General features: G+C 46.7%; 1 protein-coding gene across 1 annotated transcript in view; it reads right to left on the reverse strand.

Moving 5' to 3' along the window:
* Positions 1 to 19,747, reverse strand: part of MUC16 (mucin 16, cell surface associated) — a 220,729-nt gene that overhangs the window by 23,453 nt on the left and 177,529 nt on the right. Inside the window, exons 67-95 of the mRNA XM_058425754.1 lie at positions 18,868 to 18,992; positions 18,585 to 18,652; positions 17,808 to 17,980; positions 17,439 to 17,474; positions 17,118 to 17,183; positions 16,009 to 16,133; positions 15,711 to 15,778; positions 14,927 to 15,099; positions 14,562 to 14,597; positions 14,237 to 14,302; positions 12,946 to 13,070; positions 12,673 to 12,740; positions 11,884 to 12,056; positions 11,536 to 11,571; positions 11,206 to 11,271; positions 9,801 to 9,925; positions 9,506 to 9,573; positions 8,751 to 8,923; positions 7,375 to 7,410; positions 7,048 to 7,113; positions 5,756 to 5,880; positions 5,462 to 5,529; positions 4,667 to 4,839; positions 4,298 to 4,333; positions 3,980 to 4,045; positions 2,780 to 2,901; positions 2,506 to 2,573; positions 1,737 to 1,909; positions 1,372 to 1,407 (exon numbers count right to left, since the gene is read on the reverse strand). Of these exons, the coding sequence (XP_058281737.1) occupies positions 1,372 to 1,407; positions 1,737 to 1,909; positions 2,506 to 2,573; positions 2,780 to 2,901; positions 3,980 to 4,045; positions 4,298 to 4,333; positions 4,667 to 4,839; positions 5,462 to 5,529; positions 5,756 to 5,880; positions 7,048 to 7,113; positions 7,375 to 7,410; positions 8,751 to 8,923; positions 9,506 to 9,573; positions 9,801 to 9,925; positions 11,206 to 11,271; positions 11,536 to 11,571; positions 11,884 to 12,056; positions 12,673 to 12,740; positions 12,946 to 13,070; positions 14,237 to 14,302; positions 14,562 to 14,597; positions 14,927 to 15,099; positions 15,711 to 15,778; positions 16,009 to 16,133; positions 17,118 to 17,183; positions 17,439 to 17,474; positions 17,808 to 17,980; positions 18,585 to 18,652; positions 18,868 to 18,992 (2,739 nt within the window). The remainder of the gene's footprint in view (positions 1 to 1,371; positions 1,408 to 1,736; positions 1,910 to 2,505; positions 2,574 to 2,779; positions 2,902 to 3,979; positions 4,046 to 4,297; positions 4,334 to 4,666; positions 4,840 to 5,461; positions 5,530 to 5,755; positions 5,881 to 7,047; positions 7,114 to 7,374; positions 7,411 to 8,750; positions 8,924 to 9,505; positions 9,574 to 9,800; positions 9,926 to 11,205; positions 11,272 to 11,535; positions 11,572 to 11,883; positions 12,057 to 12,672; positions 12,741 to 12,945; positions 13,071 to 14,236; positions 14,303 to 14,561; positions 14,598 to 14,926; positions 15,100 to 15,710; positions 15,779 to 16,008; positions 16,134 to 17,117; positions 17,184 to 17,438; positions 17,475 to 17,807; positions 17,981 to 18,584; positions 18,653 to 18,867; positions 18,993 to 19,747) is intronic.

A 19,747-nucleotide genomic window follows, 5' to 3' on the forward strand; every position in this document is an offset into this window, starting at 1 on the left:
AACTCAATTGGTAGTGACTGATTTTTTTTTCTTTTTTTTTTTTTTTAGTAGCCATTCTGAAGCTGTTTTGAACTGAGAGAAAATGAACGCTATTATCAATTGGTGATGTCTGCCATGAATGCTGCAATCAATTAATGATGTCTGTCATGGATGAGGGAGTGGAGCACATGCCATATAGTTTCCCAGTGTAAACTCTGGCAGACACTAAAGTTGAACCAAGGCAGAAGAGGAAAGTTTCCATACATTATAAGAAAGCATACTTCATTCCTTCCTTCCCTAGGAAAATCCATGTTTTCCTGTAGATCTAAATCTGTCGATCTACCATGTACAAGGTCCTGAAGCAGACACTAGGGAAGCACAAGGGAGTAAGACACAGTTGCTCCAATCAGCAGGTTTATGCACTAGTGGGGTGACCGGATATAAACACAATGTTCAAAGCAGAGAAACTGTGCTTGCAATTGAGTTAAAAAAATATGCAACAGGACTTAAAGTGAGTGACAAAATAAAAAGTTCCCATGATTCTTTTGCCTATAATAACTCAAGTTTTTTTTAGAAATCATATTAAATAGTACTAGTTGAACACTGAGCATAGCACTTTTGTGCATATTCAGTACCCAGTAAGTTCATATATTATCTATTAACTTTGTTATCACCACCACCATCATAATCATCACCATCCCTGTCACCATCACCATCATTATTGTCATAATCACCACCATAATTACCAACATCGCCATCATCATTACCATCACCACCACCATCACCATTGTCATCATGATCATAATCATCATCATCATCGCCACCATCAGTATCATCATAAAAATAGCTCTCTGAGAGGAGAGATTATTAATTGTTTCATGATCCATGCCATATCCCCAGGATTTGGCAGAGCCCCAGGGCTTGGCACAGTGCTCAACAAAGTTTGTTAGTTGGCTCATCATCACTAGATTTATAAAGAATTTCCATCTTTATTTGACTGAATAATGGAAGAGATGTTTACACTCATCATCCATGCTCTAACAGAGGTGCTATTGGCTGGTACTTATTCAAGGGACCAGTAGAAGGGATGGATCCCCAGAGTTTCCCAGGTCCACTGTGGTAGTCCCAAGAGCTACAGAGAAGCCCTCTTCAGAGGAAGCATCCAAGCCTCTCATGGCAGAAAGGTCGGCAAATAAGACTATTTACAGGCCTTGCTGCATATGGGGCCCGAGCTGAGTCTCTCTCTAGAGGTGGCCTGAAGGGAAAGGGAATAACTTGTGCCCTCCCAGCCCCTTCCCTTATGAAGAGGACATAGGCGCATAGGAAGAGGGGACAGCTCCTGCCCTACTTGGCGTATAATTGGGGCCACTGGAGCATCCGTTGAATACTCACTGCTGGTGGTGGGCACAGAGCTCCGATGGGTGAAACCTGCATAGAGAAGGAGGGAGGAGAGTGGGTGAGGGTTAAGGGAGAGGTGTGGAATCAAATGGGGGTCACAGATACCCTAGTGGAATGGAAGAAGTTTCAAGGAACAGGGCCTTTGAAGATTCTCTATCAGTACCCTTAGAGCAGGGAAGAAGGTACTGAGGATGAACTCAGTCCAAGATGAAGAAACTTTGAAGTTCAGACATCAGTCATCACACACAGACAACACAGTCAAGACTTCAATGGCCAGTCAGGGAGTGTGACCTCAAGTCAGAGAGTAAGAGGCTGCCCAGCAAAGAGGAATAATCTCCAACCACATCACAGCTGCTCACCATTGACATAGAGACTGTCCCTGTCTAGTGTGTAGGGACCCAGTTCAGTGATGCTGTGGGTCAGCTGGCTCAGCTCCAAATACAGCTGCTCTCTGTCTAGCCCAGCGCCTGTGGGGTCAGGGTGGTGGGTGCAGATGGCATCCACTCCAGTGGCTTCCCCATCCTTCTCTGGCCTAGGGAGGGCAGATAAGGGGAATGACATTAAATAGATTGCCTATAGGGAGGCATTCTGAGATTCCTGGGGGCAGAACAGGAAGGGGACAGAGGAAATGAGAATCCTGGTAGACAGGTGAGAAGCCATACTAAGATTCTCTGAATGCACCAACTTCTAGGTAGCCTGGGAATGTGAGTAGAGTCAGGAATACAAGAATTTTATAAAATTGCATTCTCATAGTATGGAGATAGGAGAGCCCAGACTTGAGAAACATTAAGAGCTGGAATTGGGGATGAAAGCAAGTGGATGGGGGAAGTTTATCTTGAGAGAAACCTTGGAAGAGAATTTAACACCTGAAGGAGAGGGAGGTAGGGAGAAGTAAGAAATTCAGAGGGATGACCAAGGTAGAAGTCCAATCTGGCTGATGGGCCCTGCAAGTTCTCTCGATTGATAGGGGAGATGGTAGGATCAGGAGATATGTTGGTCCTGGAGCCACCAATGCCTGAATTCCACTTGTGCTGAAGACTTCCACAGGGAGGGAAGGAAGAAATCTGATCAAACTCCTTGGGCCTGGGAACACTTGGGGCAGCCAGACTGGTTATTCTCAGTTCTCACCTGAGCAAGGTCAGCCTGCAGCCAGAGTACAGAGGGCCAACACTGGTGTTCTTGAACAAGGGCCTTAGCTGTGGAGGAGGAAGAGGGAGGTGAGTAGGATGGCTGAGGACATAGAAGCAAGGAAGATGTAAGGTGGGAGGGGCTGTAATCAGGGGGCGGGGCTATCTCTCTGGTGAGGGGAGGTGGGTGAGATCTTTTTCCATGCCTTGGAATGGGTGACGTAGGTGGAACAAGACAAGGTGGGCAGGGCAGAGTGAGGTGGGAGGGCTCTCACCAGACCCTGAAGGACCCTTTCTGTAGTGTTGAACTTCCTGGAGCCAGGCCACATGTTCTCCTCATACCGCAGGTTAGTGATGGTGAAGTTGAGGGTGAATAGTATCAGGAGATGGCTGGCAGCTGTAGTGGAGGTGGGAAATAAACACTATGTTCAAAAGTAGAGAACACTTAAGAGTTTGTAATAGACTTATTTCTAAATATATGCAACCAGATTTAAAGAGAGTGATAAAATAGAAGGTTTTCATGCCTCCCTTGACTATAACGATCAAAGTTTTTCATAGAGCATGCTAAATAATAATAGTTAGATGTGAGCATAACCTTTGGTGCATATTCTGTGTTCCATAATACTAGATACTATTACCTTTGTTATCACCACCATCATCATCATCACCAACACTGTGGCCATCACTTTCATTATTGTTATCACCACTACTATCAGGACAAAAACCATGATCATCATAATCCCTATCATCCCCACCACCATCACCATCATCATCCACATCATCACTTGCACCATCACCACCAGGAACATGGTCACCAACACCATCACTGTTTCATCCTTACCATCATAACGATCACCACCATCATCATCATCATCATGATCACCACCACCACCACCACCACAACCATCATGATCCACATCACCACCACTAGTACCATGATCACCAACACCATCATCACATCATCCTTAACCATCATAACCACCACCACCACCTATCATCATCATCCTCATTGTCAATATCACCATCACACTGTCAATCACCACCACAACCACCACTGTCATCCTTCCCATAATCACCACCACCGCTATCATCATCATCATTATCACATCATTACTGTCAAAACTACGACCATCATCAATATCATCATCATCATCTTCATAATCACCATCATCATCACATCATGGTCATCAGCATCACCATCATTATTGTAATCATCTCCAGCAACATCATCATCACCACCATCCCACATCATCCTCAAAATATAAGAAGCTCTCTGAGGGCAGATATTTTTACCTCTTTTGTGTTCCCTGCCTTATCTCTAGGGCCTGGCAGAGAGTGGATGCTCAAAGAAGTTTGTTGGGTGACTCATCATCAGTAAATTTGCTATGATTTTTCATCTTATTTGAGTGAAAAGGACAGAGATGTTGACACTCATCATGCATAGTCTAATAGAGGTGCCATTGACTGGTACTTACCTGAAGGGCCAAGTATCGAGGCTGGAGTCTTAGATGCTCCCAGATACACTGTGGGGGTCCCAGGAGCTGAGGAGAAGCCTGCATTAGTTAAAGCAACATAAGCTCTTTCATGGCAGAAATGCCAGCAGATAGGAGTATTTCTGCATGTGGGGCTTGAGATTAGTGTCTCTCTGGAGCTGGCCAGAGGGAAAGGGAATCACTTGTGCCCTCTCAGATCCTTCCCTCATGAAGAAGATATAGGGGCATAGGAGAAGGGGGTCAGCTCCTGTCCTGCTTGGAGTAGGATTGGGGCCACTGGAATGTTAGTAGAATACTCACTGCTGGTGGTGGGCACAGAGCTCCGACGGGTGAAACCTGCATAGAGAGGGAGGGAGGAGAGCGGGTAAGGGTTAAGGGAAAGGTGGGGAACCAAAAGGGGTCAGTGCTACCATGGTGCAATGGAAGGAGTTTCAGGGAACATGGGCTTTGAGGATTCTATATAAGCACCCTCAGATCAGGAAAGAAGGTCATGAGGATGAAGGTCTCCAGTACAAGATGAAGAAGAAACGGTGAAGCTCACATCAGTCATCAAATACAGACGACATGGCCAAGACTTCAATGGCCAGGCAGGGAGTGTGACCTCAAGACAGAGAGTAGAGGCCTGCTCAGCAAGGAAGAAGAAACTCCAACCATATCACAATTGCTCACCATTGACAAAGAGGCTGTCATTGTCCAGGGCATAGGGGCCCAGCTCAGTGATATTGCGGGTCAGCTGGCTCAGCTCCCAATACAGCTGCTCTCTATCCAGCCTAGGGCTTTTGGGGTCAGGGTGGTGGGTGCAGACAGCGTCCACTCCAGTGGCTGCCCCATCCTTCTCAGGCCTGGAGAGGGCAGGTGAGGGAAATAATAATGAAGTTTTGTCTAGGAAGGAGTCCCAAGATTGCTGAGTAAAGGACAGGAAGGGGCCACAGGAAATGAGAAGCCTGGTACACAGATGAGAAGCCACACTTAGATTCTCTGAGTGCACTGACTACTGTCCAGCTTGGGACAGTGAACATACTTGTGGATACAAGAACTTTTCTAACATTGACGTGTGGCTCTTGCATTCTCATGGCATGGGGACAGGAGAGCCTAGACTTGAGACAGGTGACAAGCTGGAATTGGGAATTAAACAAGTGAATGAGGCATGTTTGTCTTGAGAGAAATCCTAGTTAGAGAATTTAACACCTAAAGGCAAGGGAGGAGGGGAGAAAAGAGGGAACTCAGGGATGGCCAGGGTGGAAGTCCAATCCTGCTGATGGACTCTGTGGAAACTCTCAGTCAATTTGGGTGGGATGGCAGAGGGCAGTGGTAATACTGGGAGACAGGTTAGTCTTGGAGCCACTGTTCCTCGAGTTCCATCTTTGAGGAGAACAACCACAGAGAGGGCAGGAAAAAAGAAGTCCAAACTCATGAAGACTGGGAACAATTGGGGCAGCCAGGTTGGCAATTCTAAGGTCTCACCTGAGCAAGGTCAGTCTGCAGCCAGAGTACAAAGGGCCAACACTGGTGCTCTTGAACAGGGACCTGAGCTGTGGGGAAGGGAGAGGAAGGTGAGTAGGATGGCTGAGGGGGTAGGGGCAGGGGACTAGTCATTGGGGCTGGCACCAGTAGGCGGGCCTGGCATCAGTGAATGGGGGCTCATGTCTCTGGGTGTGAGGGGAGGTGGGTGAGATCTTCTTCCATGCCCTGCCATGAGTGAGATAGGTGGGACTAGACAAGGTGAACTGGGCAGAGTGAGATGGGCGGGGCTCTTACCAAGCCCTGAAGGACCCTCTCCGTGGTGTTGAACTTCCTGGAGCCAGGGTGTTGCATGTTCTCCTCATACCTCAGGTTGGTGATGGTGAAGTTGAGAGTGAACGGCACCAGGAGAGAGCTGGCAGCTGTCGTGGAGGTGGGAAAGAAACAACATGTTCAAAAGTGGAGAACTTTATACATTTCCAGAAGGCCTACTTCTAAACATATGCAACAGGATTTAAAGAGAATAATATAAAAAGTTTCCATGCGTCCTTTGACTATAACGATAGAAGTTTCTAACAAAGCCTACTAAATAATAGTAGTAGTTAGCATACCTCTTGGTGCATATTCAGAGTTCTATAATACTAAATATTATCTGCTACTTTTATTATTACCATTGTCATCATCAATGTCACCAACACTGTGACCCTCACTATTATTATTGTCATCACCACCAGCATCAGCACCACCCACATCAGCACCAAAATCATGACCAAAACTGTGGTGGGGATGACTCTAGCATCCCCACTACCATCATCATCATCATCAACACCACCACAATCATCGTCATTTGCATCATGATCACCATCACCATGATTACCAACACCATTATCATATCATCATTATTCTCATCACCACCACCACCATCACAACCATCATCCTTATAATCATCATATCATCATTGTAACCATCACAATCACTATTGTCAATCACTACCACAACCACCACCATCCTTACCACCATCATTCTTCCCATAATCACCCCCACAACTGTCCTTATCATCATCACATGATTACCATCATAACCACCACCACCACCATCATCATTATTCTCATTGTCAACATCGTCATTACTATTGTCAATCACTACCAAAACTACCACCATCACCAACACCACTATCATCCTTCCCATAATCACCACCACCATTGTCATCATCATGACAGCATCACCATCATAACCCCTGCCACCATCATCATCATCATCACCACCACCATCTTCATAATTATCATTCTTATCACCGTCATCATCACTAGCATCACCATTCTTATTGTCATCATCTCCTGTAACTTCACCACCAACAATCCCCATCGCCCTCACAATAAAATAAGCTTTCTTGCAGCAGAGATTTTTAACTGTTTTATGTCCCCTTCCTTATCCCTAAAGCCCTGCAGAAACTAGGCGCTCAATTAAGTTTGTTAGATGACTCCTCATCCGTAGATTCATTAGGATTTTTTTATCTTTAAGCGAAAATGGCAGAGATGTTGACAGTCATCAGGCATGCTCTAACAGAGATGCAATTGATTTGTACTTACCCGAGGGACCAGGTTTAGAAACTGGAGTCCCAGATGTTCCCAGGTCCATTGTGGAGGTCCCAGGAGCTGAGGAGAAGGCCTCATTAGTGAAAGTGTCAGACCCTCTCATGGCAGAAATGCCAGCAAGTAGGAGTATCTATAGACCTTGCTGCATGTGGGGCTTGAGCTGGCTCTCTCTCTGAAGAGAGTTGGGCCAGAAGGGAAAGGGAGTAACTTGTGCTGTCCCAGCTCCTTTGCTCATAGAGGACACAGGGGCATGTGAGGAGGGGTCAGTTCTTGCCCTGCATGGTGTAGGATCAGGAGCACTGGAAATCAGTGGATACTCACTGCTAGTGGTGTGCACAGAGCTCTGCTGTGTGAAACCTGTATAGAGAGGGAGGGAAGAGGGTGGGTTGTGGGTGGCAAGCCACCCAGGCGCCGAGGCAAGAGACCGAGGACACGAGCTGTTCCAGTATAATAAAATATAAAACAACAATAGTCATACCAGATATAGATCTTAGATATGATTATATATGAATATCATTAATCATTAGTTGGTAGTAATTACTCTTTATCCCAATATTATAATAATCCCTGCTCTATAATCATAACCTAGGAAAAACCAGGCCATACAGAGATAGGAGCTGAGGGGACATAGGTGTGACCAGAAGACAGGAGTGTGAGCCTTCTGTTATGCCTGGACAGGGCCACCAGAGGGCTCCTTGGTCTAGCGGTGACGCCAGCATCTGGGAAGATGCCCGTTGCCAGGCGGACCATGGTCTAGCAGTAGCAAAAGGTGTCAAGGAACAACACCCGCTACTTAGCAGACAGGGAAAGGGAGTCACCTTTTCCCCGGGGGAGTTTAGAGAAGACTCTGTTCCTCCATCTCTTGTGGAGGGCCTGACACCAGTCAGGCTTTCCTGCAGTTATGCGGAAGCCTAACCGTCTCCCTGTGATGCTGTGCTTCAGTGGTCATGCTCTTAGTCCACCTTCATGTTCCATACTGTACACCTGGCTCTGCTTTCTAGATAGCAGTAGTAAATTAGTGAAAGTACTAAAAGTCTCTGACATGTAGAAATAATGGCGTAAGCTGTCTTTCTCTTTGTCTTCTCTCTCTCTCTGCCTCGGCTGCCAGGCAGGGAAGGGCCCCCTGTCCAGTGGACACGTGACCCACGTGACCTTACCTATCATTGGAGAAGACTCACATTCTTTACCCTGCTCCTTTTGCTTTGTATACAATAAATAACAGTGAAGCCAGACATTCGCGGCCACTACCGGTCTCTGCGCATTGGTGGTAGTGGTCCCCCAGGCCCAGCTGCCTTTCCTTTTATCTCTTTGTCTTGTGTCTTTATTTCTACACTCTCTCGTCGCCGCACATGGGGAGAGACCCACTGACACTGTGGGGCTGGTCCCTACGGTGGGTAAGGGTTAAGGGAGTGGTGGGGAACTATATAGGGCCCAGGGTACCCTGGTGAAATGGAAGGAATTTCCCAGAACACGAGCCATTGAAGATTCTCTATCAGCACCCTCAGATCCAGAAAGCAGATCCTGAGGATAAACTCAGTCCAAGATGAAATAGAAACCATGAAGTTCCAACCTCAGCTATCACATACAGAAAACATGGATGAGCATTCAATAGCCAGGCAGGGAGTGTGACCTCAAGACAGAGAGTAGAGGCTGCCCAGCAAGGAGGAAGAGACTCCAACCACATCACAGCTACTCACCATTGACATAGAGACTGTCCCTGTCCAGGGTGTAGGGGCCCAGCTCAGTGATGCCATGGGTCAGCTGGCTCAGCTCCCAGTATAGCTGCACTCTGTCCAGCCCAGGGCTTTTGGGATCAGGGTGGTAGGTGCAGATGGCATCCACTTTAGTGGCTGCCCCATCCTTCTTGGGCCTGGGGAGGGCAAGATTGGGGAAAGACAATACATGGATTGCCTAGGGAGGGGTTCTGAGATCCCACGGGACAGGACAGGAGGGGGCCAGAGGAAATGAGAAGCCTGGTAGAGAAGTGAGAAGCCATACTTCCATTCTCTGAGTGCACTGACTCTCAGCAACTATGAGCAGAATCATGGATGCAAGGATTTTTATAAAATTGCAAAGTGGAAACTGCATTCTTGCAGCATGGGGTAAGAAGAACTCATACTTGAGACAGGTGAAGAGCTAGGTTTGGGGATGAAAGCAAGTGGATGAGGCATGTTTTTCTTGGGAGAAATCCTGGGAATGGAATTTAACAACTTGTGGAAAGGCAGGTAGGGGAAAGGAGGGAATTCAGAGGGATGACCAAGGTTGAAGCTCAGTCTTGCTGATGGCTCTGCATCTCTCAGTTGAGGTGGGAGGTGGTAGGATCAGGAAGCACACTGGTCTTAGAGCCACTGCCTCCTGGATTCCACCTGTGCTGCGGACATCTCCAGGGAGTGCAGAAGGGAACCAGGTGAAACTGCTCAGATCAGTCAGACTGGCTATTCTCAGTTCTCACCTGAGAGAGGTCAGTCTGCAGCCAGAGTACAGAGGGCCAACACTGGTGCTCTTGAACACAGGCCTGAGCTGTGGAGGATGGAGAGGGAGGTGAGTGGGAGGACTGAAGTCATAGGGGTGTGGTAGAAGGGAGGTGGGCAGGGCTGGCAACAGTTGGTGGGGCTGGCATCAGTGGTTGGAGCATGCATATCTGGGGGCAAGATGAGGTAGGTTAGATCTTCCATGCTCTGCAATAGGTGAGGTGGGCAGGACTAAACATGGTGAGTGAGGTAGAATGAGGTAAGTGGGGCTCTTACCAGACCCTGAAGGACTCTCTCCGTGGTGTTAAACTTTCTAGAGCCAGGGTGATGCATGTTCTCCTCATACTGCAGGTTAGTGATGGTGAAGTTAATTGTGAATAGCACCAGGAGAGGGCCGGCGGCTACAGTGAAGATGGGAAATAAACAGTGTTCAAAAGTAGACTAACACTTAAGAATTTGTGATAGAACTGTTTATAAACATATGCAACATGACTTAAAGTGACAAAATAAAAGGTTTTCATGCCTCCCTTCACTATAATGGTAGATAATTTTCATAGAGCATACTAAATAATAGTAGTTAGATGCTAAGCATAGCTCTTGGTGCATATTCGGTATGCCATACTGCTAGACATTATCTACTGCCTTTGCCAACACCATGATCATCATCAACATCAGCAACACTCTGACCATAGCTATTATTATTGTCATCACCACCAGCATCAGCACCAAAACCATGACCATCATAATCCCTATGATCCCCACCCATCATCTTCATTACACCATCACCACAACAACCATCATCATCCATATAATCACCACTAGCACATGGTCACTAACACCATTATCATATCATTCTTAGCATCATAACCACCATCACCACCACCATCATCATCATCATTATCATTATCACCACCATCATTATCCTCATTGTCAACATCATGATCACATTGTCAATTACCATCAGAACCATCACATCACCACCACCACTATCATCCTTCCCATAATCATCACCACCACTATCATCATCACCATCAAAACCACTATCACCACCATCATCATCATCATCAACATCATCAACAACACCATCATTGTTGTCATCATGTCCACCACCATCATCACCATCACCCCTATCATCATCATCATCACAATAATATAACCTTCCTGAGGACGGAGATTTTTATTTCTTTTGTGTCCCCTGTCTTATCCCTAGGGCCCTGAAGAAGCCCGACACTCAATAAAATTTGTTGGTTGACTTGTCATCACTAAATTCACTAGGACTTTCATTTTTATTTGAGTGAAAATGGTGGAGTTGTAGGCCAGGTGCAGTGGCTCACGCCTGTAATCCCAGCACTTTGGGATGCCAAGGCAGACAGATCATGAGGTCAGGAGTTCGAGATCAGCTTGACCAACATGGTGAAGCCCCATCTCTACTAAAAATATAAAAATTAGCTGGGCATGGTGGTATGCACCTATAATCCCAGCTACTCAGGAGGCAGAGGCAGGAGAATCGCTTGAACCTAGGAGGCAGAGGTTGCAGTGGGCTGAGATCACGCCATTGCATTGCAGCCTGAGCGACAGAGCAAAACTCCGTCTCAAAAAAGAAAAAAAATAAAATAAAATGGCAAAGATGTTGACACTCCTCAGGCGTGCTGCAATAGAGATGGCACTGAATGGTACTCACTCGTGGGTCCAGACAGGGAGGCTGGAGTTCTCGAGGTTGCCAGGTGCATTGTGGAGGTATCAGGAGCTGAGGAGAAGGTTTGCTGTATTAGTGAAAGCAGCAAACCCTCTCACGGCAGAAACACCAGCAGGTAGGAGTATTTATGGCCCTTGCTGCATGTGGGGCTTCAGCAGGTTCTCCATCTGGAGCTGGGCCAGAGGGAAAGGGGAATAACTTGTGCTCTCTCAGTTCCTTCCCTCATGAAGAGGATACAGGGGCATAGAAGGAGAGGTAAGCTCCTGCCCTTTATGGTGTAGGATCAGGAGCACTGGAACATCAGTTAATACTCACTTCTGGTGGTCGTCATGGAGCTCTGATGGGTGAAACCTGCATTGAGATGGAGGGAGGAGAGTGGGTAAGTGTTAAGGGAGTGGTGGGGTACCCTGGTGCAACAGAAGGAATTTCCCAGAACACGGGCCATTGAAGATTCTCTATCAGCACCCTCAGATTTAGAAAGCAGATCCTGAGGGTAAATTCAGTCTGAGATGAAGAAGAAACCATGAGGTTTTGACCTTAGCCACCACGTACAGACAACATGGCTGAGCCTTCAATAGCCAGACGGGAAGTGTGACCTCAGGCCAGAGAATAGAGGCTGTCCAGCAAGGAGGAAGAGACTCCAATCACATCAAAGTTGCTCACCATTGACATAGAGACTGTGCCTGTCAAGGGTGTAGGGGCCCAGCTCAGTGATGCCGTGGGTCAGCTGGCTCAGCTTCCAGTACACCCGCTCTCTGTCCAGTCCAGGGCTTTTGGGGTCAGGACGATGGGTGCAGACAGCATCCACTCTGGTGGCTGCCCCATCCTTCTCAGGCCTGGGGAGGGCAGATGAAACAAATAACAATTTAAAAATTGCCTCGGGAGGAGTTCTGAGATTTCCTGGGGCCAGACAGGAAGGGGCCAGAGGAAATGAGAAGCCTGGGAAAGAGGTAATAAGTCACATTTAGATTCTCTGAGTGTCCCAGCTGCCAGCCAGCCCAGGACTGTGAACAGAGTCATAGATGCAAGAACTTTTTATAAAACTGCAAGGTGAAGCCTGCATTCTCATGGCGTGGAGACAAGAGTACTCAGACATGAGACAGATGAAGAGCTGGAATTGGGGATGAAAGCAAGTGGATGAGGCATGTTTGTCTTGTGAGAAATCCTGGGGACAGAATTTAACAACTGGAGGAAAGGGAGGTGGGTGGAAAGGAGGGAATTCAGAGGGATGACCAAGGTAGAAGCACAATTCTCCTGATGGACTCTGCAGAGTCTCTCAGTTGATTGGGGTGGTGCTGATGGTATCAGGAGACAGATTAGTTTTGAAGCCATTGCTTCCTGAATTCCATCTGTTGTGAGGACATTCACAGGGATGGCAGGAAAAAAAACAATCCAAACTCTTTGAGACTAGGAACAATTGGGGCAGCTAGGCTAGCTCTTCTAAAGTCTCACCTGAGCAAGGCCAGTCTGCAACCAGAGTACAGAGAGCTGACACTGGTGTTCTTGAACAAGGGCATAAGCTGTGGAAGAGGAAGAGGGAGGTGACTAGGAGGGCTGGGGACATAGTGGTGGGGCACAAGTTTGGCCAGTGCAGCTGGCACCAGTGGGCAGGGCTTGTGTCTCTGGGGGAGATGGATGAGATTTTCTTCCATGGCCCTGGCATGGGTGATGTTGTTGGGACCAGGTAAGGTGGGAGGGGCAGAGTAAGGTGGGCAGGGGTCTCACCAGACCCTGAAGGACCCTCTCCGTGGTGTTGAACTTCCTGGAGCCAGGGCGACGCATGTCCTCCTCATACGGCAGGTTAGTGATGGTAAAATTGAGGGTGAATGGCAGCAGGAGAGGGCCAGTGGCTGTAGTAAAACGTGGGAAACAAACACTATTGTGTTTGTTTGTATTTTTAATCTGTTGCATATAGTTAAAAATAAGTCTATTGCAAACTCAAGTTTCTCGACTTTTGCAATAGACTTGAAGAGTTTGCAATAAGTTTATTTTAATCATATGCATCAGAATTTAAAATGAATGACAAAATTAAAGGTTTCTGTGCCCTTCTTGATAGAAATTATTTTTTTAAAAAGCATATTAAATAATACTTGTTAGATTCTGAGCCCAGCTTTTGGTGCATATTCAGTGCTGAAAAATATCAGATATTACCTGTTACCTTTGTCATCACCATTATCATCATCATCATCATCATCATCATCATTATTGTCAGCATCAGCACCACGACCATCACCACCACGATAATCCCCATCAATACTATCACAAACATCATTATCACCATTGTCATATCATCATTACCATCATAATCACCATCACTGTCATTATCTGAATAATCATCATCACGATCATTGTCATCATAATCACCATCGCCATCATCATTGTCATCCTCACCATCACCAATGTCATAATCCACATCAACACCACCACAAACATCATCATCATCACCATAATCACACCATCATTACCATCATAACCAGCAACATTACTGTCATCATCCAAACAACCATCATCATCTTTACCATCATCACCCTTGTTATCATCACCACTCCAACATCGTCACCACAATCAACACAACCGTCATCATCATCATTATTATTATAATTATTGTCAAAATCCCCATAATTATTGTCAATTGTAATCCCCACCACCACCATCATTCTTCCCATGATTACCACCACCATAATCATCATTATCCTTACCATCATCACCACCACCACCACCACTGCAATCATCATCACCGCCACCCCCATCATCATCATCACAATTATATAAGCTCACTGAGGGCAATGTTTTTCTTTTTTTGTTCCCTGATGTATATCCAGGTCCTGATACAGAGGCAGTGCTAAATGAACTGGGTTGGTTGACCTATGGTTACTACATTTACTATGAATTTCCATCTTTAGTTGAGTGAATAATGACAGAGATGTTTACACTCATCAATCATGCTCTAACAGAGTGTAAACAGAGATGTTTACACTCATCAACCATGCTCCAAATACCATTGACTGGTATTTACCTGTGGGGCCAGGGAGGGATGATGGAGTCTCAGAGGTTTCCAGCTGTACTGTGAAAGTCCCAGGAGCTGAGGAGAAGCCCTCATCAGTGAAAGGAGCAAGTGCTCTCATGGAAGTAATGCCAGCAGGAGGGACTATTCATGGGGATTTTTGCCTGTGGGGCTTCAGCTGGGATTCTGGCTAGCTGGGGCAGTGGGGAAGGGGAATAATTTGTGCCCTCTATGTTCCTTCCCTTATGGAAAGGACATAAGGGCTTATGAATAGGGGTCAGCTCCTGCTAAGTTTGGTATAAGATTGGGGCCATGGGAACATCAGTAGAATACTCACTGCTGGTGGTGGGCACAGAGCTCCACTGGGTGAAACCTGCATAGAGAGGGAGGGAGGAGTGTGGATAAGAGTCAAAGGGGAGGTAGGGGATCAAACAAAAGTCAGGGCTAACCTGGTGGAATGAAAGGAGTTTCATGGAACAGGGGCCTTTGGAGATTCTCTGTCAGAATCCGAGTATCAGGGAAGAAGCTACTAAGGATGAAATCAGTTCAACATAAAGAAGAAATCATGAAATTCTGACATCAATCACCACATACAGACGTGTCCTAGCCTTCAGTGTCCAGGCAGGGCATGTGACCTCAAGTAAGAGAGTAGAGGCTGCCCAGCCAGGAGAAAGAGACTCTAATCACATCACAACTGCTTACCATTGACATAGAGACTGTCCCTGTCCAGGGTGTAGGGGCCCAGCTCAGTGATGCTCTGGGTCAGCTGGCTCAGCTCCCAGTATAGCCGCTCTCTGTCTAGCCCAGGGATTTTGGGGTCAGGGCGGTGGGTGCAGATGGCGTCCACTCTGGTGGCTGCTCCATCCTTCTCAGGCCTGGGGAGAGGTGGTGAGGGGAATAGCAATAAATGAATTACCTAAGGAGAGGTCTTGAGATGGCAAAGTGTAGGACAAGAAGGACAGAGGAAGTAAAAAGTCCAATACAGAGGTGGGAAGCAATACTTAGATTCCCTGAGTGCACTGGCCAGCTTGGGACTGTGAGCATGGTTGTGGATATAACAGTTTTCCCAAAATGGCAGGGTGGACCCTCCATTCTTAAAGCATGGAAACAGGAGAGCTCAGACTTGAGATAGCTGAAGAGCTGGAATTGGGGATGAAAACACGTGGTTGAGGCATGTTTGTCTTGAGAGAAATCCTAGTTACAGAATTTAACACCTAAAGTCAAGGGAGGTGGGGGAGGAAACAGAGAATTCTGAGGAATGGCCAGGGCAGAAGTCCAGTCCTGTTGATGGACTCTGGAATCTCTCAGTTTGGAAGTGGGGGCGGGGGCACTGCTAATACCAGGAGACAAGTTAGTCCTGGAGCCACTGTTTCCGGAATTCCATCTTCGATAAGAATAATCACAAAGAGGACAGGAAAAAAGAAGTCCAAACTCATTGAGACTAGGAATAATTGGGGCAGCCACACCAGAAATTCTAAGGTCTCACCTGAGCAAGGTCAGTCTGCAGCCAGAATACAGAGGGCCAACACTGGTGCTCTTGAACAAGGGCTTGAGCTGTCGGGGAGGGAGAGGGAGGTGAGTGGCAGGGCTGAGGAAGTAAAGGCAGGGCAGAAGTGAGGTGGGTGGGGCTGGCTCTAGTTGGTGGAGCTGACATCAGTAGGTTGTATGGGGCTTTTATCTCTTGGGGTGAGGGGAGATGGGTGAGATCTTCCATGGCCATATAGGTGACATACGTGGGAATAGGTAAGGTGGGTAGGGCAGAGTAAGATTGGTGGGGCTCTCACCAGGCCCTGCAGAACCCTCTCCGTGGTGTTGAACTTCCTGGAGCCAGGGTGACCCATGTTCTCTTCATACTGTAGGTTAGTGATGGTGAAGTTGAGTGTGAATGGCACCAGGAGAGGGCCGGTGACTATAGTGAAGGTGGGAAATAAACACTAAGTTCAAAAGTAGAGAAAATTTAAGAGTTTGCAATAGACTTATTTCTAAACATATGCAACAAGATTTAAAGTGATTGATAAAACAAATGTTTTCATGCCTCCTTTGACTATTATGATAGCTGTTCTTAATAGAGCACATTAAATAATAGTAGTTAGAGGCTGAGCATAGGTCTTGGTGCATATTCAGTGTTCCATAGTGCCAGATACTATCTAGTGCCATTGTTAACACCACCTTCATTTTCAACATCCCCATGATTGTCTCCATGAGTATTATTATCATCACCACCATCAGCACCAACCCCACACCACCGCCATCACCATCATCATTATCATCATTACCACCACAACCGTCATCATCCCAATCATCACCTCCATCACCATTATCATCATCACTGTCAATATCACCATGATTGCCACCATCAGAAGTATTATTGTCATCGTCACCACCACCATCATCATTAACCTCATCATCCCCATCACCACCAGCACTATCATCATCACCATCTTTATTATTATCAGTGTCAACATCATCATCATTTTTGTCAATCACCACCACGATAATTATTACTGTCTTCACATAATTATTATCATCATAACCACTACCCCCACCATTATCATCATCCTCATCACTGTCATCACAATTAGCATCATCACCACCATCATCTATATCATGATCATCATCATCATCATCACCATCACCACCATCATCATCACCATCACCTACATCATCATCATCACAGGAATATAAGCTATCTTAAGCAGAGATTGCTATCTATTTCCATGTTCCCTGCTGTATCTCCAGGGCCTGGCACAGAGTAGGTGCTCAATAAAGTTTACAGGTTAACTCCTCATCACCATATTTACTATGACTTTTATCTTTATTTAAGTGTATAATGGCAGAAATGTTTATATTCATCAGGCACACTGTAATGGAAGTGCCATTGGCTGATACTTACCTGTAGTTTCAGGGAGGGAAGATGGGATCCCAGAGGTTCCCAGGTTCACTGTGGAGGTCCCAGGAGCTAAGGAGAAGCCCTCATTAGTGAAAGCAGCAAGCATTCTCATGGCAGAAATGCCAGCAGGTAGGACTAGTATGAGGCTTGCTGCAGGTGGGTCTTGAACTGTGTTTCTCTTTTGGGCATAGGGGAGAGGGAATAACTTGTGCTCTCCCAGCACCTTCCTCTCACAAAGTGGACATAAGTGTGTATGAGGAGGGCTCAGCTCCTGCCCTGCTTGGAGTAGAATTGGGGGTACTGGAATATCAGTTGAATACTCACTGCTGGTGGTTGGTATGGGGCTCCAATGAGTGAAACCTGCAGAGAGAGGGAAGGAGGATAGTGGGTAAGGGTTAAGGAGAGGTGGGGGGACTAAATTGGAATCAGAGCTACCCTGGTGGAATAGAAGGGGTTTCATGGAACAGGAGCCATTAGAGGTTCTCTATCAGCACATTCACTTCAGGGACCAGGGTCTGGAGAATGAACTCAGTCCAAGATGCAGAAAAAAATAATGAAGTTCTAACATCAATCATCACATACAGACAACATGGCAGAGGCTTCAACATGCGGACAGGAAGTGTGACTTCAAGCCAGAGAGGAGGGGCTGCCCAGCAAGGAGGAAGAGACTCCAACCACATCAAAGCTGCTCACCATTGACATAGAGACTGTCCCTGTCCAGGGTGTAGGGGCCCAGCTCAGTGATGTCGTGGGTCAGCTGGCTCAGCTCCCAGTACAGCTGCTCTCTGTTTAGTCCAGGGCTTTGAGGATCAGGGCGGTGGGTACAGATGGCATCCACTCTGGTGGCTGCCTTGTCCTTCTCTGGCCTGAGGAGGTTAGGTGGGGGGGGGTGACAATGAAAGGATTGCCCAGGAAGGGGTCCTGAGATTCCTGAGGGAAGGACAGGGAGGGGACAGAGGAAATGAGAAGCCTGGGAGAGAGATGAGAAGCCACATTTAATTTCTGTAAATGCACCAACTCCCAGCCAGCCTTGGACTGGGAGCAGAGTCATGGACACAAGAATATTTATGAAATTGCAAGGTGAAACCTGCAGTTTGATAGCATGAAGACAGGAGAGCTCAGACTTGAGACAAGTGAAGAGCTAGAATCAGAGATAAAAGCAAGTGGAAAAGCCACCTTTCTCTTAAGGGAGACCTTGGGAACAGAATTTTAAAACTTAAGGGAAGGGATATGGGGGAATGGAAGGTATTAAGAAGGATGAATGGAGTAAGAACCCAATCTTGATGATGGGCTCTGCAGAATCTGTCACTTGAGTGGGGAACTGCTAGGATCAGGAGACATGTTCTTTCTTGAAGCCACTGCCAACTGGATCCCACTTCTGCTGAGGACGTTCACAGGGAGGGCAAGAAGGATGCTTCTGGGGCCTGGGAACACTTGGGTAAGTCCTGATTGGCTATTCTAAGGTCTCACCTGAGCAAGGTCAGTCTGCAGCTGGAGTACAGAGGGCCGATACTGGTATTCTTGAACAAGGGCCCGAGCTGTGGAGGAGGGAGAGGGAGGTGATTGGGAGGGCTGATGAGGAGGGGCAGGGCAGAAATGAGACAGGTGGGTGGGGCTGATGCCAGTGGGTAGGGCTTGTGACTTGGGGTCGAAGGTGATTCACATGGGATCTTCTTCTATATCTCTAGCATGGGTGATGCAGGTGGGATCTGGTAAGGTGGGCCAGGCAGAGTTAGATGGGTTGGACTCTCACCAGACCCTGTAGGACCCTCTCCGTGGTATTGAACTTCCTGGAGCCAGGGTGCCGCATGGGCTCCTCATACTGCAAGTTGGTGATGGTGAAGTTGAGGGTGAATGGCACCAGGAGAGGGCCAGGCACTGTAGTGGGGGTGAGAAACAAACACTATGTTCAGAAGTAGAGAAATTAGGGTTTGCAATAGAATTATTTTTAAATATACACAGCATTAAATGGGATGGACAAAATGAAGATTTTTGATCCCTTCCTTAACTACAATGATAGAATTAAAAAAAACACATACTATGTCATATCAGTTGGATGCTAAGCCTAGCTTTCACTGTATGTTCATTGCTCAACAATGTCATATTATTCCTTACCTTTGTTACCACCATCATAATCACCATCATTGTCACCTACAGCATCATTATTGTCATCATCATTGCCACCACCACCACCATAATAATCCCCACAATCACCACCAGCACAACCATCACCACCATCATCATGATCATCACCATCATTACTGTCATCACTGCCACCATCGTCACCATGATAATCCCCATCACCACCACCATAATCATCATCACCATCATTACTGCCATCATCACTGCCATCATCACCATGATAATCCCCATTGTAATCATCATTACCATCATTGTCATCCACACCATAATTGTTATCATCACTGCCACCACCACCACCACCATGATAATCTCCACCATCACCACCAGCACCAGAACCATCATCATCACCATCACCATCACCATCACTGTCACCCACACCATCATTGTTGTCACCCCCACTTCCATGATCACCATCATGATCATCTCCATCATGACCACCAGCATTATCATTTATCACACTCAACACATCATCATTATCATCATAACCTCCA

The sequence above is a fragment of the Hylobates moloch genome, unplaced genomic scaffold (genome assembly GCF_009828535.3).
Source record: "Hylobates moloch isolate HMO894 unplaced genomic scaffold, HMol_V3 SCAFFOLD_12, whole genome shotgun sequence".
Lineage (NCBI taxonomy): Eukaryota > Metazoa > Chordata > Mammalia > Primates > Hylobatidae > Hylobates > Hylobates moloch.